At 49.2% G+C, this 25,610-nt stretch overlaps 1 protein-coding gene across 25 annotated transcripts in view; it reads right to left on the bottom strand.

Moving 5' to 3' along the window:
• The window catches only part of LOC138503201 (mucin-2-like), a 1,598,433-nt gene that overhangs the window by 1,142,598 nt on the left and 430,225 nt on the right, over positions 1 to 25,610 (bottom strand). For 24 of the 25 annotated variants that reach the window (XM_069622774.1, XM_069622776.1, XM_069622767.1 and 21 more), the window contains one exon: positions 12,555 to 12,620. The exons of the other annotated variant lie outside the window; for it this stretch is intronic. In XM_069622774.1, the coding sequence (XP_069478875.1) occupies positions 12,555 to 12,620 (66 nt within the window). The remainder of the gene's footprint in view (positions 1 to 12,554; positions 12,621 to 25,610) is intronic. 25 annotated transcript variants of the gene reach the window in all.

Genomic DNA, 25,610 nt, shown 5'->3' on the forward strand with positions numbered 1-25,610 from the left:
AAAGACGCTCACACACTTTTGCCCCAAATGAGGTGGGTTGTTTTTTTGGGGTGGTGCTATATAGGATGACTTCTCCCTGGAATGCTGCTTATAGAGTGTCACCAATGTAGTGGTATTCTGTGGAAGACAGAGGAGACTTTAGGTACTATACAACAAACGGAAGACTCCTGTACCTTCCCATGCTGATGCTATGTCAGAGATTATATCCCTCACCATTGGCTCACCCTGAATTCAGCTGCATGTGCCAGAAAGGGCACAGAGGCAGTTTTCCAGTTACTTCACTGGATAAAGACCCAGGTCTGCTGTTATCTTCTTCTGCGTGTTTGCACTGTTGCATGAGCTGCTGTGAACTGATACTGTCCATTCCTAATGTGCAGTGCAGTGCTATTTCCAAGTAGTATTGGCTCTTAACAGTCTTTCTTCCGTAGGTGTGCTGTGGATAAGGATTGCTGTTGATAAGGAACACATGGAGGAAGCATAATATTGACTAGAAGATGCCTTGCTAATTCAAGTAAGTGTTACACAGAACAAGTCCCTTTCTAAATGCATCCTTAGCCGCTGTGTTACTTCACGGGCAATAGTGCAGATAAGCTCTGCCAAGTGTGTTGTATTCACTGGTGTGTGCTGGCTTATGCTTATTTGTTCCTTCTTGCAAGCGCATTACCTTCATGTGCTTGTCGGCTTTTCTCTGTGTGCAAAGTTCCCAGAGAGCGCGTAATATTGATTTGATTCTTGACAGTCGCTTTGTCTGTATACCGGAATGCTGGAGCGTAATGCTAACTTCGGATGTCATCTTTATTTCAGGTTACCGGAGCGGCTGGATTAAGGAAAACAGAGAGGTGAACATCAAAGCTGTACCGCGGTAAGCGTCAGGCGAGTGTTTCTTGCTTGCAAGACAACTCAAAGCACGAGTGCTGTCTGTCTTCTTGCTGATACATTTTATCCATCAGCGGTGACTTTTGGATACCGAGGCTTGAGCCTCATTACTCCATCTTCTCGGTTTGAGTATATAGTTGTGGGTTAGGATTCTTCTTGGTCTGTGTGGACTTGTCACAATAGGGCTGGTTTTACAAGGTCTTTGCCGTGAGGGGCTGTGGGTAGGGGACGAAAGGGTTTGCAGTGGTGTCAGTGAGTCTTCTGATCAGAGGGTTTGGGTTCTGATCTAGTCCTTTGTAGAAGTTCTTACTCAGCTTCACTAGATGTTCGTCCAACATCTCGATGTCCAGTTCTCTGTGAAGGTCAGCTATCCTTGAGAAGATTGGAGCACCAGACGATATCCGCAGGGCCTTGTTCTGGACTATCAGAAGACTCTTCTGGTGTCGCTCATTGCAGGCCATCCATGCTTGGGAGGCATACGTCAGGGTAGGTCTGATGATCGCCTTGTAGACGTTGATCTTTGTCCAGAGGGGCATAGACTTTGTCTTCAGGAGTGGGTACAGCACTGCCATCTTTCCAGTTGCCTTCTGCTGAGTATTCTCGATATGGCTTCCCCAGTTGAGTTTGCTGTCCAGGATCACACCGAGGTAGCGGCTGCTGCTCTCACACTTGTTGGTCTCCCCATTGAGGCTGATGTGCAGGTGCTCCTTGATCTTCTTTCTAGTGAACAGCGTTGCAGTTGTCTTGCAGGTGTTGAGTTCTATCCGCCAATCGCTGTACCACGTCGAGATGGTATCCAATGAAGCTTGCCGGTTCTTCGCAACTTCCTTTTCGCTGAATGACTAGAAGATGACTGCAACATCGTCCGCCTACAGTGCCAGGCCAGTCATGTGGAGATCTGTCGGGATGTCGTTGGTGAAGATGTTGAACAGGAATGGTCCAAGGTTCAATCCCTGTGGCAGGCCTGCTCGGATGGGATGTGATGAGGACATCTCAGACCACGTGGCGACATGGAAGGTGCGGTCTCCCAGGTGGCTTGCAATCGTCTTTCCAGCCTGATCATCTGTGCAGCAGTCCCTTGTGCCAGACTGAGTCGAATGCTTTGGCGACATCAAAAAAGATGATTCCCGTGGACTTCTTGATGTTGAGTGTTTCTCAGGGCGGAGTTCTTATAGCCCTAAGTCTTGGGAAACTGCACTGCTTTCTGCAATTGCTTATTGTGGCTAGGTTAGTGGCCATCTTGGTATTGTTTCATTTTCTGAGCGTCAGCGGCCATCTTAGAGTGATAATAGTGCACTAGTCTCACCCATGAACATGGTATAAATTTGCTTTTCTTCGCTGAATGGAAACATAGTTTGGAACCCTGATTAATTAATGGACCCCAGCAGGTTGAGTCCTAGCTAGAAATTGGGTTTCTGGGTACAGTCATGGCAGATTCCTCACCTGATTCATTTGGCGGTTCTTGTAGTGACACCCAATTCCCCTCCACAATTTCAGGGTCCAAACGGCTTACTGCTGAGAAACAGTTGGGATTAGAGGGCCTGGCTCTTGAAAGGGAAGGATTAAGGTGCCAGGGCTTCCATGAGACACTTTTTATAATCCTTACAGACCTCTAAGAAGATGGATACTCTGAAATCATATGCCAGACATTGGGATTCCTATGTGCAGTTGTGTGGGAAGCAGGATATCCTGCCTCTGGACAGTGGGATGGCAAGCTTTTCCCAGTTCCTTCAGGAGGGTTTTGACTCCTTCCTGAGGGCACAGTTGTCAACCATTTAGCTTTTTCAGAGCCATGGGTAGGGGTGGGGAACACAGAGTCACTTGTGGCCTGCTCGCCTTTCCTGCTCCAGTGGGATAGCTATGACTCCTGCCTGGTATCTTCCATCTGTCCTTAGGGCTCTTTAGGGCTCCTCCTTTGAACCTACTGCTTTGGTGGATCTGAAGTATCTGTCCTTCAAGACAACCTTCCTGGCATCTATTGCCACCTCCAGACAGCTTGGTGTACTGGGGGCTCTGCTCCATGCTTTTTTGATGGTTTCCCCTTCGGTCATTGTTTTGAGATGTGATCCCCCTCCTTTAAACCGAAGGTGATATCCTCTGACACATGGCGCAGGAAATTGTCATTCACTCTCTGCCTGAGGACCTTTTGGATCCAGAAGCAGCAGAACTGGCTTTCCTGGATATGAGGCAGAGTCACCTAAATAATCTTACTAGAACGGCAGACTACAGAACATCCAAAAGCCTGTTTGTTACCTTTGGGGCCTCATAGAGGGGTAGCTTCCCCTATGACGATTAGCCATTAACTCGGGGATACAATCTTTCTGGCCTAGAGCATGAATGGGGTGAGCTATCCATCTGGTATATTGGGCCGATGCACTTGGGGGATGGCAGCTTCCTGGGCAGAGGTCAGGAAGGCTATTGTCGAAATCTGTAACGCAGCCACTTGGTCTTCTCCCTTTACGTTGTAAGCCACTACAGACTCCTCCTTCTGGTACATGTGTATCAGGGTTTTGGCTGCTCGGTACTACGGGCAGTTTCCAGCTTCGTACACTATGATAATTAAAACTCACTGAGTGTCCAATTTATCTAGGGAGTGTGTCCTTTGTGGAAGGCACCTCACCTTCAGAGTTTTTGGTATTCTTTAAGAGTAAGTATTGGAACGAGGACAATAGATGTGAAGGTAAGGCCTGGATTACTTACCCACAACCTTCATTACACCTAGTTTACCCTTCCTCCTCCCAGTACTTATACCACCCACCTCCCTGCCTGGGGTCAGGTGCTTCATGTATTTGGATATTTTTCAGGAAGACATGGTGTTGGTTTTTCCTCCTAATAGGGGTGAGGGGCTTCAGCTGAAGTTTTGGTTGGAGTTGGGGATTGATGCTGGGTAGGGCAGAATCCTTCACAAGTAAATACTGGAACGAGAAAGAGTAGTGTAAAGGAGGTCCCAGACATGACCTGCACCCCTGCCCTTCCTTTCGAGGTACCTGGAAGGTAGTCGCCAAGGTATGTGACGCATGAAAAGCAAATGAAACAGCAGAGAGTTGCACTGTGACTCTGCCCAGTGTACATTAGAAGATCTGTACCTGTTGAAGCGCCCATAACCAGACAACCCTGGGCAGCACGGTACCCTATCAGACAGCCATATCAGCCCATGATACGAAAAGAGGAGAACCTACATACAGTCCACGAAGAAACCCCAAGAGCCTTAATGGAGGGCCAATGGAAATTACCATGACACAGCTCGTGAGTAAGCAAAGTCAGCTATTGAAAATGACACGTCAGAACAAGCTGTTATACAACTCGATGTAATGAGCACAAGAAGGAGATGATACTGACAATAAGGAAACGTGTTACTAGACATGATGAGAACGACCGTCCTATCAAACGTGTGTAAATAGGCTTGGAACGCAAGAAGCCAAGAAAACGATACTGCTTGCAGCGCTTAGTAGAATATTAGAAGCGGCATGCGCCAACTATATATCTACCTCAAAAAGCACGTTATACGAGTGCAATTCTATGACAAGACTGAAGGCGAGCATTATGCTTCAACTTCTTTAATTTACCACCCTTCAGCAGTTTCAACAAAACTCAAAACCATAACAAAACACTGAAAACTGTCTGAAACAGACTTTTCTTCCTTTAAACTACAATCCCCATAGTCTCTGTAGTCCATCTCACTCCAAGCTCAGCTATGACCACATCCTGTCCCTGAGCTCCTCCTCTTCTTTTACTGCTCTTCAAGCAGATAAGTACTATTTTGGTTATCTCCCTATTTTAATACAAACGTTATGGTTTCAGTTAGTAACTTGAGATTAAGGCTGTAATAGCTATGTCTGTTGAGAATGTATCGAGGACGTAAAGAGATAGGACGCGTTAGTCTGCACGTTTATATGTTTATTATGATGGTGATACAGCGCGGCTGTGCGTAGTGTTTTTCGAGAGTTTAGTCCGTCCGTGCGGGCTAACTTTGCCTCGACTCGCAGGCCCCGTGCCATATGCGCAGCACATCGGGGGTATCAGCGCGAACGAAGGCGGTCATACAGCGGGTCACAGGACCGCGCTGGAGCCGGACCCGGAGTCCCAGCTGCAGCGATCCGCCCGCGACTAGCGGCCCCCTCCCTTGGGAGGGAGGAGCCAGCCGCGTACAAGCCTCGCACCCCCTCCTTTGCGGAGGCGGAGCTGAGACGCGCCCGATCCCGTGTCGTTGCATTAATACCAGCGACACGGGACAGCGCGATCTTATGATATTTTTTCAAACAAAGAAGGAGCGGCCCGTTCAGAGGGCGCAAGCCAGCTGAAAAGCATACTGAACGCACGCGCGATCAGATCATCTGCACAGTTTATCAGCACGATCGTGTGAGAGCCCTAGGAGGCTCAGAAAGACGTGTAAGAGCACGTGATTCGTTCCCCCTGACAAGGGGTTTGGGAGAAGAAAGCCACCACAGGCACCTTGACTATCTACCCTCCGTCCAGCACAGCCACAAAGATATAATAGTTTTAAAAAAAAAACTATATATATATATATATATATATATATATATATATATATATATATATTTTGTTGATCATAGAAGGGTCACAAGAATAAGACCCAGAGCACCTAGAGTGAAAGGGCGTGCAGTGACACCCTCGCGGGTACCACAGGCACACAGCACCCACGCAAAATGTCAGAATTTGAGTGGAGCGAAGAGGAGCAGACCTCAGATCTGGCTGCCAGCTTCAAGCAGGTGCTAGGGAATTCACTCATAGATGCGGTGGCGCAAGGGGCGAAACCCCTGCAGGACAGGCTGGAGTCCCTCGAAGCAATTTTGCATCAGCCCTTAGACAGTGTCGGACGGATGGGAGGCACGCCCACGGAACCCTCAGAGGAAGGGTCATTGGGGAGTACTAAAGCCCGTAAGAGGAAAGCCCCTCTTGACCTCCAAGGCCCTTCGGATGGGGCAAAAGAGAAGGCCCCGGAGGTCGTCGATGCCTTTGCAAAGCTCCGTGAAGCATATTTGCGGCGTCAGACTGTGCCAGTCCTCAAGACCCCCACTCCAGTGGACGAAGAATATGGAGAAGAGGACCCAGGCTCAGGAGATGAGCTGGAAGAAGGTTTACTCCCCTCGCAAGAGGAGGAGGAGGAAGAGATCAAGCCTAGCGGAGCGAAGAGAATCCGCAAAGAAAAGCACCTCGAAGAGGTGGAGGAGGACATGTTTGACCCAGAGAGCATTCGGAATCCGAGGTCCTCGGACTGGTGGCCCTCGCCTAGAGTGACTCAATATATGATCATGAGGCTGCGAAAAGCACTGGACAAAGAGGTCCGCCAAAGGCTCCGAGCAGAGTGTCCGAGACCAGATCTACCAGGGAAAGTGGCAGAAACGCCAGAATTAGACCCCAAAATGCTGACCTTCGTCTCAAAGACGACCAAAGATCCCGGAAAGGTATCAGTAGGTCGTGGAGGAGTTGTCAGGAGAAGGTTCTAGACCTGGCAGAACCCCTCGCTAAAATAATGGACCTGGCCGAGAGGGCCAAGGAGACGGGGGAGAAAGTAGACCCCGACGCCCTAGCGGGCTGGGCGCAGAGAGCAGTGTGCCTCTTGGGGAACGCCAACTGCGCCATAGCATCTGAACGCCGAAGAGGACTCCTTTTGAAAATAGATTCGAAGCTGAGTGATTTGGCCTCCTACGAGGCTGGCGAAGCAGCACAAGGACTCCTTTTCGGGGAGACCTTTGGCAAGGAAATGGGTCGCTTTGTTGGCACCTACGCGTGTCTCTGGAGAAGGCGCAAGCCTCTATCAGGAAGATTTTCCCCAATCGTGTTTTTGGAGGGGCCAGTCGCCACAGGGGTCGATCGACTGGTCGTAATCAGGGAGGAAGAAGGCCCCAGAATCCCAGGGCCCAATACTGGGAAAATAGACAACAGGACTCCTTTTTCCTGTCCAGAGGACGCTTCCCGAGGGGTCGCAGAGGAAGAGGCTCCGGTTGTGGACAAGGGTTCACCCAAGGTGAGAGCCGCATATTACCCTCCTGTAGGGGGGAGAACAAGCATGTTCTGAAGAAATTGGCGCAGGCTTTCCAGCGATGCTTGGGTTTTACAAGACGTAGGGGGATTACGCCTAGAGTTCGTTCAGCCCCCAGTGCAAGCGCGCAGGCCACACCAGCAGCGTCTAGAGCGCGCAGAGCAGAGCCTGCTAGACCAGGAGTTACGCCAATTAATGACGAAGGGCGCCATAGAGAAATGTGCGAGAGAGCCCGCTTTCATAAGCAACATGTTTCTGGTGCACTGAAAGGAGAAAGTGCGTCCAGTCATAAACCTGAAGGAGTTGAACAGGTGGATTGTGTACCGACATTTCAAAATGGAGGGCATACATCAGCTCCGAGACACGCTCCGAGAGAGAGATTGGTTGATTAGGTTGGATCTGAAAGATGCGTACCTGACAATTCCGATAGCAGAAGAGTTCAGAACTTTCCTAGCTTTTCACTGGAAAAGACAGCTCTGGCAGTTCAAGACTATGCCCTTCGGACTAGCTTCGGCACCATGGGCCTTTACCAAAGTAATGAAGCCAGTAGCGGCGGCAATAAGAGAGAAGGGTATAAGACTGATCATTTATCTAGACGATCTGCTACTACTCGCTGAGGATCGAGAGACCCTCTAGTACCAGACAGAGTGGGTAATAGACCTGCTGTCGTCTCTAGGGTTCCTAGTGAACAAGGACAAATCGGATACCGAACCAGCGCAGAGGTTAGACTTTCTAGGGTTCATTCTGGATACCACGAAAGCGACTCTGGAGCTGCCAGCTCGGAAGATTCGCGACATCGAGAGGGAACTCAGAGGATGTCTGCAGAAGGAGCTTGTATCTCTCCGGACCGTAGCAAGAATAGTAGGGCTGCTTGCAGCTTCTATACAGCCCATCTTTCCAGGTCCACTCCATTATCGAGCACTACAGCGATTAAAGATACGACATCTGCAGCAGGGCCTGCGCTACCATCAGACAGTGCCATTGGATCACAAATCCAAGACAGAGCTGGAATGGTGGTTACAGAATATGGACACCTGGAATGGGCGTGCCATTTTCGGAGGCAGACCGGATCTAGTCATAGAATCCGATGCTAGCCGGCTAGGCTGGGGCGCAAGGTGCGGAAACCTGCAGACAGGTGGGAAATGGAGCGAGGAGGAACTTCGCTTGCACATAAATTGTCTAGAACTCCTGGCAGGGTCCTTCCCGATAAGAGCCTTCACGAAGGAGAAGACGAGATCTTGTGTCCTCCTCAAGATGGACAACATATCGGCAGTGCGTTACATAAATCACTTAGGCGGTACCAAATCCAGGATGTTGGCCGAACTAGCGAAGGACTTTTGGCACTTCTGCCTGCAGTCAGAGACGTCTGTCTCGACGGAATACCTGCCCGGAACGTTGAACGTCATAGCGGACTGGAACTCTCGGTACCTCACGGACTCCAGCGATTGGAGGCTGGATCCAGCAGTCTTTCAGAGGATGATAGAGAGATGGGGCCCAGTGCACATAGACCTATTTGGTCCCGGTTGAACGCCCAGACAGCAGAGTATTTCAGCTGGAGGCTGGATCCGGGAGCTCGGGGGACAGATGCGTTCCTTCAAGCCTGGAACGAAGGCCCACACTACGCGTTCCCGCCATTATTGATGCTGAGCAGAGTTCTAGCGAAGTGTCGGAGGGAGACGGCGGAGTTACTATTAGTAGCACCATGCTGGAAGTCTCAAGTATGGTTCCCGACTCTCATGGAACTGGTAGTAGATTACCCGAGACTTCTTCCAGAAGGAGAGCAACTGCTCACGGACCCAGCTGGGTCATATCACCCTCTGAGAGTGAGGGGGACTCTCCCGCTCATCGCGTGCAGAATATCAGGAGACGCTGGGCGCTGCCAGGCATTTCGGCGCAAGCTGCACAGCTCATTGCAGAGTCCTGGGCTCCGTCCACGAGAAGGAGCTACGACGCGGCTTGGGCCAAGTGGATGAGCTGGTGCAAGGGGAGAGGTCTTCATCCCATTTCGGCCCCTGTAGTGATGATTTTGAATTTCTTGGCTCAGCTACTACAAGGTGGTAAAGGGTTTCATACCATAGGAGTGTACAGGTCGGCCATATCCGCAGGGCACCTCCCTATTGGGGGAGGGCCAGCAGGGGAACACCCAGCGGTAGTACGGCTTATTAGAGGAGCCAGGTTTAAAGCACCTCCAGAACCTCGATACAAGACGGTCTGGGATGTCCTGACAGTGCTTAAACTAGTGGAGAGTTGGCCAGGGAACAGATATCTATCTATGAAACAGTTATCAGGGAAACTAGCAATGCTATTATGTCTAGTTTCTTGTAAACGAGTGTCAGATGTAAGAGCCCTGGAGGTTGATAGGAAGTCATTTGGGCCGGAAGGCGTGACTTTTACAATCATGGGACGAACCAAGACGGGGACATCTTCAGTTCACTATCCATATTTCCCAGCTAGACCGAAATGGTGCGTAGCGAGCTGCGTAAAAGAATACGAGAGCAGAACAGAGGAGTTCAGAGCAGCAAATACGAAGCAATTGTTGATTGCGCGCAGGAAGCCATTCAAAGGAGTTTCTACAGCTACTATAGCTAGATGGGTTAAGGAAGTGATGCAGGCGGCAGGAATAGATAAAGAGGAATATGGAGCGCACTCTGTGAGGGGAGCGATGGCGTCCAAAGCCTATAAAACAGGGGTATCCCTCAGAGATATTATGCTAGCGGCAGACTGGTCGAATGATCGAACTTTTAAAGAATTTTATTTCAAGCCGACCGAGAGTTTAGCGGTCACGGTGTTGGGAAGCTTTGAACAAGCATAATGCTCGCCTCCAGTCTTGTCATAGAATAAAGATTACCCCTGCTAGCTGCGCAGGGAGTATTAATTCTATTAAAGACTAGGAGGCGAGCATTAAATTCCCACCCAAATCATGTATTGTGTAAAATGTGATCGTAGAGGATAATGGTATGATATTTTCAGTAATACATGGACACCGCCCTGATTTTCTGCTTTTCGTTTATTCATAGGAGAGGAGCATGCAATTGAAGCATGAGACTAGCAGAGGTAGTCGCCTGAGTCGAGGAAGTTCGACATTCGTTTGGAATGGTTCAAGTCATTGCCAGTTGCAGGACTTTTGTGTGGAGTTCTAAATGGACTTTCAGAGCGAGTAAAAGAGAGGAGGAGCTCAGGGACAGGATGTGGTCATAGCTGAGCTTGGAGTGAGATGGACTACAGAGACTATGGGGATTGTAGTTTAAAGGAAGAAAAGTCTGTTTCAGACAGTTTTCAGTGTTTTGTTATGGTTTTGAGTTTTGTTGAAACTGCTGAAGAGTGGTAAATTAAAGAAGTTGAAGCATAATGCTCGCCTCCTAGTCTTTAATAGAATTAATACTCCCTGCGCAGCTAGCAGTGGTAATCTTTACTCCATTTTGTAAAGCAGAAATGGGCCCAGGCTGCCAGAGGCCTGGCAGGCCAAGTTTCACAACTCAGCCAGAATAGAGGAAGAACGGAATCGAAACTCAACAGAAAGCTGCTCACGCTTGGGAAATCGAGGTCACCCACAGAAGGGGAGGAGAGTGTCAGCTCGCAAGAACAAAACTTCAGAGCATACCAGCTCACCCGTGAAGGTCAAGATAAGAGAGGCACAGGCAAGTGGCAGGGCCGAAGCAGAATTAAATGCAATAAAAGCTGGAAACTGAAGCAAATTCGTGGTGAACAAACACGTGACCAGCCAGGCACAAAGAGGTACCATCGCCTGATGTCATCCAGAACCCAGGATGCCATAATGTTTCCCGATAAGAGGCTACAGTTCCCAGGCCAAACCCAGCCAACTAATTGACACATAGTCCTAAGATAATGACTGATGGAAGGAGGCATGGTGAAACTTGGTACACCAGGCCCTTGGGTGTCCATTCTGCATGATGTTAATTAAAATGGGGATTTATGTCTAGGGGTGTAACCTGCCCAATCACAATGGACCAAGTTAACTTGAGTCCTATAGATAGTAGAGCCAATGAGACGTCATACTTGTAGTGACGTCACTCACGTGTGATGTAGTTGGATGGGCGTCAACGCTCACCCGATAAGAGTTATCCAATCCACATGCCCTATTATCATATACAGATATAGCACCTATACTTAAGTTACCTTTCCTAACCAATTATATTGCATGTCGAGTTTTGTAGAGTTAGACGTCAATGATGATGAATATTGCCTATAAGAATTGCTGTTCAACTGAAGTTCGAGGAAGTCGGAGCGAGACAGGTGATCGCACTACAGTTGATTCCCATTTGTTTCCCTGTTTGATGTACTTGTCATTAAACGGAGTTCCCTTTGCCAAACTATTGAGTCCTCGTTATTGAGTCGTGTCGGAGTAAGTGAATCCTGAACCCCTTGTCCTCACATGGTGCGGCTATCTTGTCTTACAAGTTCTAGAGGGTGAGTACTGACCAATGGGCCCGTGAGCGAATTCCTCTCCTCGAGAACAGTAGGACTACAAGTGATGAAAATTACCTGTAAATAAATCAGGCATTCCAGAACATCACATTTGCACCAGCATTGTTTTGCTGTCTTGACTCATTGTGGCCCTGTCTTTCTTGGGGAATAGAGAGCATGGAATTCGTCATCATGTATGGAAGCCATACAGAAAAAGCGCCTAACTTTCACCAAGCACTTGTTCTTTCTTAAAGTGTACTAGTCATTAGACAATCTTGAGTTTTAAAGCATTTATGTCTGGCTCGGCACGGCCTGCAATGCTTCTTAATTCAGGCTCTTCATCCACAGTTCCTAGTCAAATGCTGCTGTTATTTTCCATCGAAAACCTTGAATATGGCTTCTAATATTTCCTGCTTATAACAATCCAATTCATGCGTGGGCTTGCAATGTATGTGCCCCATGCGGGAACACAGACCTTTTCTTCCAAATGCTTCCCTCATATGCATGTCTTTATGTTGAGCTCTGAAGCAGAGAGGCTATGTGAGTGCTCGTGGGGCCCAGGTCTCACCCTTTCATCACTGGATGACCCAGAGGGGGGAGTATCTGACTTACCCTTTCCTCCATTGCTTCCCTCAGGGATGGGGTAGCTCTGATCCCCCACCTACTTCACCATGCACTGGAGGCTTTAAACTCGCAGACGTGCCACCACCCCGTGGGATAAACAGCTAACAGGGCATGGGAAACATGGAGTGCCTTTCGGGCACTCATCCTCCGTGAGAGGCGTATGGTCTTCAGGGTGCATTGAGCAGAGCTGCGAGACCTTATGTCAGGACCCACTAGGAAAAAAGGGCTAGTGAACCTGTTCAGAAAAGCAAAAAAGGCAGGGGGGCTCAGCACCACAGCTGCAGCGTAACACTTTCTGGCCAGGAAAGCACTAACATCCTTTTATTGTTGTAATGATATTTTTTTTTTCTGTGCACTGACCTTCATCAATCCCTTCTTCTACAACTCGACCAGAGACACCATGAACATTGTCATCCTATTTCCTCCTCCAGCTATGCCATATTAGTTCCACCACTATTCCATCCAACTCTGAGTACCCAGCCATTGCTCCATATTGACAGCCACGCTGTGCCTAACCGTCTCAGGGGATCCAAGGTCCAATGCCCACTCAGTTGCCTCCACCCTCCATCATTTACATCTCTGCCACCATGAGCTATCAGGACATCTATGAAGGGTAATCTGTTACCTGGAGTCGAGACTGTAGTTAAAATTCCTCTTGCTGTTGTCATCGCCGTCGCCGTTATTTCTGGTGCTGTAGAAATGGTGAAATGACCACACATTAGTACCCCGGTTGGAATACACCTTGAGAACATTTATCTATCACCATTTTATCTTTTCCATAAAATCTCATAGATCAATTGCCAAATTGATTCTGGGAAGGGGTCGTTTTGATAGTGACCATCAAATATATGTGAATCAGAGCAAGATAGAGTGAGCTAGGGCTGTGAGTGGAGCAAGCTGGCCACACATTATTAGGGACCCTCACTTCCTTGGCGCAGCATGAGAGAGACACACTTGATGGATAAGCAAATGCAAGACAGATTCACCTGTAAATACCTTCTGCAGGGCTGGGACCATCACTCAATGTTGCATATATTTCCCTGTAATATCTATGGATCTTGATGTGACCCCTGATCCTCGCACCCTACACTGTTAGTAAAAATGAACAACCTCTTCTTGCTTCATTATTCTAATTATGAAATACTAATGGATAAAGATATATTTCCAAACACACCCTTGACAATCAAAAAAGTCACACAGATTTCAAAAATGATTTGGTATGTGCTCATGAATTAAGAAATACATTAATGCACAAATTAAAATTGAAGCATTTCCAAGTATACATTGTGTAAGCTGTAAGAATACAAAGGCGAACGCACCAGGGACCATATTCATACTCAAGCACTGTGCAATATGTAAAACACTGTAATTTATTTACAAACTAAAACACTAAGGCGCGAAATCTATATGGGAGAGACAATAATAGCAGTAAGGCATTGCGTTAGTAAAGAAAAACAGATGTTCATAATTTCAATGTAAAGTCTCTTCTGGGAAGCATGTTTTGGTGAACAACATACCCTGCCATGGAGGATGTGACTTAAACAAATGAAATCAGCCTTCTTCCTTTTGGATTTGTACACTACTAGATTTGTGGTGTTTTAGTAGCAGCCTGCCTTCCATATTTACTACCAGTAAGACATATGGATTTTGGTGAAAGGGTAACTACAAATGAGTAAAATAAATGGTTTCTGCCAGGGAGAAATAGGAACCTTGCCATTGTTAAATGTGCAATGGATCGACTATCAAGAGGTGAGGGTATACAGTTTGTGGTGGATTCTGCTTCATTTGTTAGAATACCAGAAAATTGGGAGCACTTGAAATATGTTGTCATGGTCTGTACATTTGTTTTGAAAAATGTTTGCAAAAATTATGAATGTGAGAGAATAAACATCAAGCCATAAAAATAAACGGAGGCAAATAGGAGACATTTAGTTTGTACCCCCTTTTGCTGACAGTATTGGGTCTGACCAGGAGTGGTATACAGCGCTGCAGACTATTCACATTAAACGCTGGAAGGTATAGCTCAGCAATACATACCTATTAATGCCATGCATACTTCACTGTGGTGTGTTTTAAACTCACTGCTGGTTCTAACAAAGTGTCCACAATCGCTCTCCAGAATGATAATGGTGGATCAGTAATGGTACCATTAAGCGTTCTCTTGAAAGAGGCGGCTAGAGCATTGATCAAAGTAATACGGTCCATATACATAGGAGATACAAAACTGGAAAATTGGTTTACATAAATGAAATAAAAAGTATTATCTGCCATAGCATTAAAATGTAGGACTTGCATCACCACTACAGCAGCCCCAAATCCATCCAACACCACATCAGAATGCCCAAGGCCCTGTAGCAAGGTGCTGCGCGCCAGCGCAAGGAACCTTTCTCCAATGAGGAAGACATGCGGCTTCCCGCCTAGATAAAAAAGAAGGAGATGTGGGAGAAGGTGGCACGCAGAGTCAGTGCGGTGGGCTCCACACCCGCACTGTAAAGGACGTGCACTGGGATGACCTGCGCCTCCGTGTCCGGAGCATACTTGCAGCCAATAGGAGCCAGGGCATGGGGACAGGCGGCGGAGGAAGCTCACCCATCAAGATGACACACTGGGAGGAGACATGTGCCAGCACCATTGGCATAGATACAATCGAGGGAAAGGGGGAAATGGAGCGCGGTGTGCCGTCATCGGCAGATAGAGGTGAGTGTCTACACAAAAGCATGACGTTGTCCCCCAAATGTGACACTGAAATCAGCCAATGCATGGGTCATCACACACACATGTACACAACCCTGCCCATATGCTGTGCACATCCCCATCACAGCCCCATGCATGCATCCCCTCATACATGTGTCACCCAGACGTATGCCTGTGTGACCGACCCATATGGCAAGCAACCTGTATGTCACAACGCAAAGTCCAAATGCACAGAACTGTAGCGATTACAACATATGTATGATGCACGTTGAACCATCATCAATGCTGTCACCCTCTTGGTCCCCCACAGGCTCACAATCTGACAATGAGTACCATGACTCCGCAGCGCAGGCCCCAACACTGATGAAAAAGGTCAGGGGCATGGAAGGAGGCACCAGGCCCAGCACATCAAGGGGCACTGGCAAACCTGGACCGTCGCAGAGGGCCAAAGCCACTCATGTCGACACGTCACCAAGGAGTGAAAGGGCGACTGACAATGTAATGGCACCCACACCAGCCAGTCCCACCACACAGGAGCCAGTGGCAGAAGGCTCACTGTCTGCTGTCAACAGCTCGGTTGGGGAAGCAGCTGCCACGGCACCCCAGTCGGATGTAGAGGAACCATGCCATACACCCGTAGGACAGCGGACACCCAGCCCGCAGCTGTCAGACCACCACAGCCCACGCCCCACATCCAATTCCAGCAGCCATGAGCTGTCTGATGGTGAATCATTGGCAGGGAAATGGAGTCACATGGACAGCTCACCTGATGGCGGACACATGCCGCAAGCTGCGCCAAGGCCGACCAAAGGCAGGGATAGGGACCAGGGAATCAGCCTCATCCAACAGCGCCAGGAGGAGCTCACTGTGCTGGTTGGACAGCACGTGAGCGGGGGTGCCCTGGCGAGGGAGGAGTGTCGGGAATATGCTAAGGGCATAAAACTCGCTATTGAAACAAGTGCAACACGCATTTGCAATGAGTTGGCTGCTGTGAGGAAGGTCCTCAGCCGCATCGCGGATGCAATGGAGAGCCAACGATCCGCACAGGGACTGGAGCAACCAAGCACCTCCTCTGCCATCTCCAGGCAGACCAGCCCCCTGTGTAGGTCCGCGCAGACCGTGCGTCGCCCAGACTTGCAACCACCCAATGGTGGCAGAGGACTTGGGAAGTAGGGGCAGCCTGTTATTGGTGACACACTATTCTTGCACACTAATGCTGCATTGACATGCACGCCATGTTTGGGGGAGTTGTGGGGGGAGGTAGGAGAGGGTGTTTGGGGGAGTTGTGGGGGAGAGGGTGTTTGGGAGAGTTGTGGGGGGAGGTGGGAAAGGGTGTTTGGGGGGAGGGTTAATGCACTTCCTAATCACTTAATGGTTAATACACCCGTTGTGTCAAGTAAAATCACATGGCTGGACATTGATTATTGTGTATCTGTGCTTTATTGGTGAACAGTGCACAGTGTTCATGTCCCCCTAACACCAGTGCCCTGAGTCCCACATACATTGCACCCTCTTCATCCATGTGTATTAGAAATATTGGTCTATCAGATGCTGATGCATAGCACGTCCCTCCTGTGCATCGCCACCTGCCTGACGTGCAGCCCCATCTCCTCCCTCCTCCTCCTCATCAGGCGGTTGAAGTTCAACGTCAGGGGTCAGAGGCACGTTCCTTCTGATGCACATATTGGGCAGCATGACACATGCCATGATGATCTTGGACACCTTCTCATGCCCGTACAGGAGTGCCCCACCCGACTTGATGAGGCAGCGAAACCGTGCCTTCAATAGGCCAAGTGCCTGCTCAATCACCACACGGGTACGGGTATATGCATGATTGTAGTCCTCTTCGTGCCTGTTCTGTGGGTTCCGGACAGGGCTAAGGAGCCACCTCTTCAAGGGATAGCCAGCATCACCTGCATGGGTGCAACAATGGCTATGTGTAAGTCATTTCATCAAATGGAAACTGTACCTATGACACACACACCTGCATTGATTTCCTGTTCTCATCCACATATCCCTGCATGAATTGAGCTATTCAAAGTAACTGCAATGTGTTTAGTGGCTTGATGTGATTCCTTTGTACACACTCATGGACGCATGTCCGTTGTGATGCTGTTCATCAGTCATTTGCATTGGCCATACTAACAGAATGTTGCTGCATTTTGTTGCGGAGGCTACGCTCTGATTATGTGCAGTGTACATGTGGATGGGTATGGAATGGTTGCAGTAATGGCTTGTTGTCATTGTTGTGCAGCTTATGTCTTGCATTTTGGTTTCAGATGTCAGGTCCAGTCTGGCCTGCTTTGGGGCACAGTGTATTGCAGTATGGGCATTGTTCATTCTCTTGCCTAATCTCAGCCAGGTGAAGTATGCATCTACCCCCCCATCTCAGCCAGGTGAAGTATGCATCTATCCCCCCCATCTCAGCCAGGTGAAGTATGCATCTACCCCCCCATCTCAGCCAGGTGAAGTATGCATCTAACCCCCCCCAATCATCTCACCACATCACACTGCCATGTGCTTGCCATGCAACTCACCAAGTAGCCAGGAACGTTGTCCTGCATGTCGCTGCATGTAGCGTGGTATGGTAGATTTCCGCAGAACCATTGAATCATGGGTTGATCCGGGAAATGAGGCACAAAAATGTGTGATGATCTTGTTTGAGTCACATACCATTTGCACGTTGATGGAGGGGCATAGCTTGCGGTTGCGGTACACTACCTCCATGGCATGTGGGAACACCAATTCCACATGGGTGCAGTCGAGGGCACCGATGCAACTTGGGATGCCTGCCAGTGAATGGAAGCCAACTTTGGTGTTGGAGATCTCCTGGGCAGTCCGTGGTAGGGATATGTGGTCGCTTGTGTGCTTCCGGAGGGCATCGAGCCCTTGGTTCAGCGTGCGTGAGAATAATGGTTGTGATATGCCATGCATCTGCCCTACCGTGTTCTGGTAGGTGCCTGTGGCCAGAAAGTGGAGCACAGACACCACCTTATGTAGAGGGGGGGCGGTGGTACGGATGTCTATGAGGCTGACAATGTCGTTGTGTATCATGTCCACAATGGTGGTGATGGTGTCCCGGTCCAGACGGTACAAGGTGTGGATCTGCTCAGGGGTTAGGTTGAATGGACTGGCTCTGATTCGAGAGTTTGGGGGCTGCCTCAGTGGTACAACTGCCTGCACTGGTGGGGCATGCTGTGCCTGTCTCACCTTCCTTCTCCTCCTGAGTCTCCTCTGTCCTGCCTGTTGTTGTTGTTGTTGCTGGTGTAGCAATGCAAGCATGTCCTCCAGCCCCAGTAATGCTACTACTATTGGAATCATTTTGGTGTGTGAATGGGTAGGGAAGGGGTGTGGTGTGCTCCTTTTGTGATGGCCCAGTGTACATTGCCTCCCACTGTTCTGATTGTGTGCACCTGTGGCAGTTGTGAACACTGCACATGGCCATTTACGGGTGTTTCGCAATGCCGGTATATCCGCCATGCCTGTATCCACTTTTAGCAGCTTCTTCATGCCGCTATTTGCATGTCCGCATGACTTGTGATGTTCTCCTGTTTACGCCATGCCGCTATTGCCGGCATGTAGGGCTGCGGGACTGCGCCCATGCCGCTATTAGAGGCACCAATATTTACGGTGCCGCTAATAGCGGATTCGGCGGGTTGTAATGGCCCGGAGCGGTTAACGATGCCGGTAATCACCGGCATCGTTTTTCCCTTGACTCCTACCTCGTAATGAGGCCCAGTGTGTTAACTCCACCTAAAAAGAGTAGACAACCTGGAAATGCAGCATCTCCTGCTGTACATTGAGGCGCAAATGCAGGAACAGCACCAACGATCGCGTGGAGCAGAGAGGCAGAGGCGATGCCATGCAAGGCTAGTTGCCAGCTAGCTTGCGAAGATTAGCCTGTGACACATCCAGACAGAATTGTGAATATTAACTTGCATCACATCCAAAAAGAACTGTGAATATTAGCTTGCGTCACCTCTAGATAGAACTGTGAAGATTAGCCTGTGTCACATCCAGACAGAGCTGCAAAGATTATTTTGCGTCAATTCCAGAGCAAATTGTGAATATTAGCTTGCGTCACATCTAGACAGAACTGTGGAGATTAGCCTGTGTCACATCTAGACAGAACTGTGAATATTAGCTTGTGACACATCCAGACCGAATTGCGAAGATTAGCCTGTATCACATATAGACAGAATTGTGAATATTACCTTGCATCACATCCAGACAGAACTGTGAAGATTACCCTGTGTCACATCTAAACAGAACTGTGAATATTAGGCTGCATCGTATCTAGACAGACTTGTGAATATTATCTTGCCTTACATCCAGACAGAACTGTGAATATTAGCCTGTGTCACATCTAGACAGAATTGTGAGTATTAGCTTGCCTCACATCAGATAGAACTGTGAATATTAGTTTGCGTCACATTCAGACAGAACTGTGTATATTAGCTTGCCTCACATCTAGAAGGAACTATGAAGATTAGCCTGTGTCACATCTAGACAGATTTGTGATTATTAGCTTGTGTCACATGTAGATGAAATTGTAGATATCATTATGTGTCCCATCTAGATAGTGATGCGACTAACCAACCCTTCTAATAAAAAATTCACTCCTCGGCAAGCATCATCTGACCTTGTGACTCAGTCCGAATAGGTTTCTGTGGTTCCCTTTCCTTTTACAATCTGAAGTGTTTGTGTACAATCTCAAGTGTTTTATCTGTGGTTGGGGACACAGGATTGCACAATATTTTGAATACATCATAGTCACATTGACCTGTGCTATGTTTTGCCTTTGGTTGGGGCTGTTGTGTTATCTGCCAAGATAGCGTGTACGGTAATGAAGGAAGAGGCTTCTCCAAATAAGTATGCAGGGGTAGCACCCCGTACACAAAGCAATACGGTAATTCGCTTTGAAAGTGTGGAATACCCTTTTTTCAAATAAATGTGCTGGGGAAGTCCTCCATATACAAAGTAATACGGTAAGTAATACGGTAACTCCCCTTGTCTGTGGATTTATAGCCTCCTGATACTGAGCAGGGGAGACAGCACAGAAAAACGCACAGTGTGTGTTTAAACCACCCACTTGAACTAGGGCAATCATTATCCCGCTTCTTACACTGCAGTCACTTGCCATCAGAGTGGGGAAAGCATAACTTTTTGATATGTGTCACCCCCCTCCTCTCTTCTTTGATTACTCATTTTGTGGAGAGTATAGCCCTCAAACAGGAATTTGTGTAGACCAATGTGGTGCTAAACATGTTGACAAAGAAACTTTTTGGTGAAAGATATTGTATCCTTTCCCTACAGGACTCTTGCACATCTGTGCTAAGCGACTGTCCCTGTTGTGAAACGTGTGTTAAATAAGTAGAAAAGAGTGTTTTGGTTGGGGCTGTTGTGGTCCCTAGTGGTAGTTGGCACCCCTGGGTCTGGGACCAATATGTAATTTGTTTTTACATCACCAAAGTAAGTTTTGAAACACCCTGCCACAGGTTGTGGAGAGTTATGTGACATTGAATATCTAATGCACTTTTTTTGAAATTGAAAGCGTAGGTTCTCGAGTTATTGAAAGTCATTTTAATGATGACATGTAATAATGATATGCTCTCCCCCCCCTACCCCTTCCTTTTTTGTTACCCTATGTATTCTGGGTTTTCAGGGCTAGGTTATTTGACTCACCTAGCTCTTGCTCATAAATTAAATGTGATACATGTGACCTGATGAGAGTTTCTTTAGACAGGAACAGTATTTTGGCCTTATTCTGAATACTCTTGACCAGAGAAGTATTCGTAGAGTCTCTGCTACTACTGAGCACTGAATTAAATAAAAGAGCTAAATTTAGAATAGCTCTCTTACGTTGCCCTGATGCTATATCTCTTGTCGCAGTGACGCCTGTGCATTCATGTTTGTCTGTGTAATATGGTTTTAATATCAGTAGCGCGAGTGCGTTGATATGCATATTTAGTAATGTGTATTAATGTCTATGAATTCGCTTGAACCTTTGCAATAATTGCGGCCTGCACTCATATGAGGTATGTGTTTTTACATATTTTTTTAGAAAGTGGTTATGCTGATCAACTCTGGGGTATAAAGTCTTTGTTGACCTTTTGAAGGAATCGCGTCCTGAAGTTGGCCTAAGTAAAGAGAGATCTAAGACACTAGAGATAGTGGGCCTCATTACGAGGTATGCCGGTAGCCATGCTGCTATTTGCTCAGCCCTCCAGCCCAAACCGCTGGACAGATTTACACCAAATGTGAACCAGGACCGGCAGCTGGGTTCCAAAAGCGTGCTTTTGTAAATTAACTAATGAAACAATCTCTTGGGGGGGTGAGGGGTGATGAGGATGGGATGAGATATGGCTTTAAAAAGCCAAAACACAGGTGTTTTTTAATCTCTGAGGGCCCCATAGGGCTCAATGGGAATGGGGAAGGCTGTAATTAGGGTACCGCAAATTGCAGTACCGTAATTATCACCAAGGTCCCTTTGCGGGTCCCTACTTTAACGGCTGGTCTAGACCAGCCGTTAAGGTCGGTCCCGCAAAGGGACCTCATAGTAAGGCGGTAAGGGTTTACCGGTACCGGTGCCCTTACCGGTAAACCCTTACCGCATTCCGTGTAATGAGGCCCAGTGTGTCTATGAATTTAAAAAGACTAGCAAAGTCAATTTAACTTTACATGCTCTGGGAGACGGTAGTCAGTCCCAGAGAAGGTATTTGAACCTTGGGGAGTCAGAAAGACACCCCTGTGCCAACGCACTGAAGGTGCTGTTTGACAGACAAGAAAAATATGATGCCTATGGAGTTGTTTAAAACTCCATATCCAAAGAACACAAAAGTAAAACACACATCAAAATACATGAAAGAGTGGGGAAAAAGGCTCTCACTCTTTCCAGATAAAAATTAAAATCATAGAAATCCAGCAAAGTTGCTGGGGGTCTCAAAAGGTAAGGGAAATTAGCCCATTTTTGAGAATTCTCCCTAACAGACTCCAACGTGCACCTCTCAAACTCCCTGCAAGTCTACTCGAGTGCCTCAGCCTGCCTCTCTGCCCGAGGCAGTGAATCCTTCGCCATGGCCATGGCGAGTCTTGCCTTCCGTGCCCGCTGCCACTCTGCCCTGATCTGCTGCCCCAAATGCTCCAACACAGAAGACATCCTTGTTGTAGGGTCCACGTGTGCCTCCTGCATGATGGCCAATACCTGCCTCTCTGCCATTGATGGCCCGAGTCCTGTTGCTGCCAAATAGCCCAGTGCCTCCGGTATGATGTTAACCCCTGGTGCCGTCGTGCACATGACCTGCTCCTTGGTGTCTGCTCTTCCTCCATTGCCACAGCTCCTGTCGCCGGCTGGATCTGTGTGGTGACCACCTCGGCTGATCCCACTTGGACTCCCGACTCTGGCAGGGGTGTGTTCTCTACCAGACTGGCCGCCGGGCTTGGGACAGGTACACAGGGGGCCCTGGTGGTATCTGGGATGGAAGACGGCAGGGAGGACGACTGGCGTACAGAGGAGGAAGACGGGAAGGGGGGTCCCATAAGTGGCCAGCCGATGCACCCATTGCAAGACAAGGCAATGTGCTAGCCAGTGCAATAGATGGACAACCTCATCGTGATGACGTGCAAGCCCCCGATTGGCAGCCTGCACATCATCACGGATGGTGCCTGTCCACCTCATGACACCGACTAGCACAGGTTCCACCCTGTCCCGAATGGCGACATCCGCAGGTATTGGTGTTTCCGTTTCTGTTAAAACATCTGCCACCTGCGGGTGGGTCCGGCCTGAGACATGCCCGCAGGTGCATACTGATCGCAGTCCCAGGGGCAGGATTAGGCACAGATCCCTCCACGGCGACCTGCACTGCCTCCTGACCCTGAACCTGGACTGCACCAGTCACACCCAGGTCATCACCCCCGCCGGGCCCAACAGGCTGGGTTGATGTGGCCTCCTCCTTCCCCACCAACCTCAATGCCTCCCCACCGTCTTCCGCAGCGTCTTGCCCCTGTGCGGGCTCACCTGTCCCTCCCACTGCAGAGGAGTCCAGGACCACCTTCACCCTCTTGGACCTACCCTCAGCAGCTGGGGCCATTGTCTCGGACACAGCACCAGTCTCTTCGCTCCCTGAAGATGAAACTACCTGGGAGCGTTACTGAGCCTTGCGTCTGTGCCTGGTGGAGGCACCCCTGCTGCCTTGCTCCACAGCGCCTTCTCCGCCCTCTTCCTCCATCGTCGCTGTCGATAGGGAGACATTGAATACAAGCATCAGGGTACTGAACATATGTCTGTTTGTCATAAAGCAAATGTACATGAGTGTCACCGTTTAAGGTCACAACCATCATCACCTCCACGACACACACGTCAGTGCATTCACCTCACATGCCTCATGGCACATACACATCTCACACACATCAGCTGACAGTCATGAAGCAGGCCATGGAGCTAGCACATCAGAGTGCACAAGAGGTTGATTTAGCTGCATGAGTCAATCACACAATCTACTGCTCAAGCAACATCCATCCTGGAGTGCTAGCCAGTCACACACTCACTCTTCAGACACATGCACATATACACCATGCATGTCCATGATGTTTGAAGAAGCACACATGTGTGACACCTCTCACATGGCCAAGTCCAGACACATGAAACCAACCATGTGCACGTCATTACAGGCTGCCGTGCATCACACATTGCTACACGATCACTGTTGTTGTCACACATGCTTGAATGGACTCACATGCAGCACTGTCTGGGACATGCAATCAGATATCCGTACAAGAGGCTTACCTGCCATGAGATCAAGGTGCACACTCCAACCACACATCAACATGCACATGCACTGTTGAGGGCACCAACACATGGACACTTACCAGTCGACTACAGACAGATCTCCAAGACCTGGGTGTGCAGCGCCGGGTAGAACCGCTCCAGGACCTGCATGTTGTCAGTGGTCAGATGGACCCGGCGCCTCCCTTGGTCGTCACCAGCCTTGACGAGGCGCCGGGCCTTGCTGCGGGTCCTGGCTTTGTAGTCCTCCCAGCGCTTGTGGACATGCTGGTAGTCGCGGGCTGCCACCCCCTCCTTGTTGATGGCACCCACAAGGTCCACCCATATCTTCGTCCGTCCTTCCTTGTCGACTTGCGGTGGTCTGTGGAAGAGGGCATCATGATGCCGCAGGACTTGCTTCACCAGGATGCCAACTTCCCTTGCAGCGAAGATAACAGCCCTCTGCCTCGGTGCCATGTGGTTGGCACTTGCCTACGAGGACGTGGGTTCAGACATGGCAACCCCCAAGGCGGGTGTGGGTGGGCAAGGTGGTCCTGTGGCTGAGCTGTGGAGTGGTGGTCTGGCACGTCGGGAGTCTTCTGGATCAGCAGAGGTGGTCACAGGTCCAACAACGACAGGAGCACTGGCAATGGCTCTAGAGCAGGCACCAAAATTGCAGGGCATGTGGGCAGCTGGCACACATAGTGGGCAGGCAGCAGCAGATGGCTTTTAGGAGGGAGCTCAGAGCACTTGGAGGCAGGTAAATGGGCTGTTAGGCAGGAGCGTGGGTCTTCCGTGTCACTCGTGTGGACAGCCCGAAAGAGAGTGACTCTGCATGTGCGGAAACAGCGCATTAGCGTGGAATCAGAGGAAAGGCCCTAAGCGCGTAATTTACGTGACACGTGCAGAACATTGGGCGTTGGAATTCAAGATCGGGATAAAGGTGTGCGTGGAAAACATTACAATGTATGTGCAATTCGTAGAGGACGGACGCGTGGGTGTTTTTCCTTTACAGGTGGGCTACCGTGGGGTCACGCACACGTAATTTTCTTTTTTGGGATGCCTGTGCGTTACGCGGCCAGTTTATTTTTCCCCACGGGTTACATTGAGCCTTGCTGGAGCACACTGGTACGTTTTACATCACGTACCCTGCCCCCTCACACAAATAGCCCAGGACAATTGATAGCTGCACCTCCCATTGCACTAATACATCAGTGCCATGCCTGGGAGGCCAAAAGGTGGGAAGCGAGGCAAAGGTGGGCAAGCTGGCTGAGGTGGGCAAAGTGGGCAAGATGTCAGAGGTGGCTGAAGTGAGCGCTTTGTCAGAGGTGTCCCAGGTGTCAGGGTCCATGGAGGGAGAGGTATGCTCCCCACCCAACAGGGTCAGAAAGCTGCAGGGGCAACTGCAGCAAACCACCACCTAGGCTTAGGGGTCAACCAGCTCGGACTGCAGTGGTCCCGGCCCAGGCCCAGAGTGACTCAGGGGTAGATTTCCTTGTCCCTAAGGCCAAGACACGTGTGGTGCAAGGTCCTGGCATCAGCACCCATTTACGTATACCTGCAAGCCGACCTTCTGTCGTAACATTAGTGGCTGTTGCCATAGGCAAGTCCGCTAGTACTCCAGCCCGTACTGACCCAAGTGGTCCCAGCCACTCAGGGTCTGCACCACCTTGCAAGAAGCAAAAGCGTGCTGTAGCGGTACTGACTCAGACCCAAGACACAGCACAGGTGTCCCACACGTCGAGGAAGAGGAGTTTCTGTGATGAGGAACTGGACATCCTCGTGAACTATGTGGTGGAACACGACCGTGACATGCTGGTGCAGGCAGGGAGCACACATAACCCTGCTCAACATATGGCCCACTGGCAGTGCCTCGTGGATCGTATAAGCACCTTGGGCAATGAGAGGCGCACAGCTGGTGAGGTGGTGAAGCGTTGGAATGACCTCCAACGCTGAGCCAAAGTTAAGCTGGCTGGCAAGTACACCTCTACTCTGGTCACCAGAGAACGATGAACTCACTCCACATCAAGTGATCATTAGTGATTTCATTGAAGTGGAGCAGTTCCAAGGTGTGGGAGACCTGCCAATGTTGAGGGATGTGTTATGATTGTCTGTCAGTTCTGACTACATTAACATGACTGCCATGGGTGAACCATGTAATGTTGGACTGATACGTGCATGTTGTCATGCAGACTGCATACTAACGATGTTCTGGAGATGGTC

Source organism: Ambystoma mexicanum, chromosome 11 (assembly GCF_040938575.1).
Source record: "Ambystoma mexicanum isolate Mex_15411 chromosome 11, UKY_AmexF1_1, whole genome shotgun sequence".
Classification (NCBI taxonomy): Eukaryota; Metazoa; Chordata; class Amphibia; order Caudata; family Ambystomatidae; genus Ambystoma; species Ambystoma mexicanum.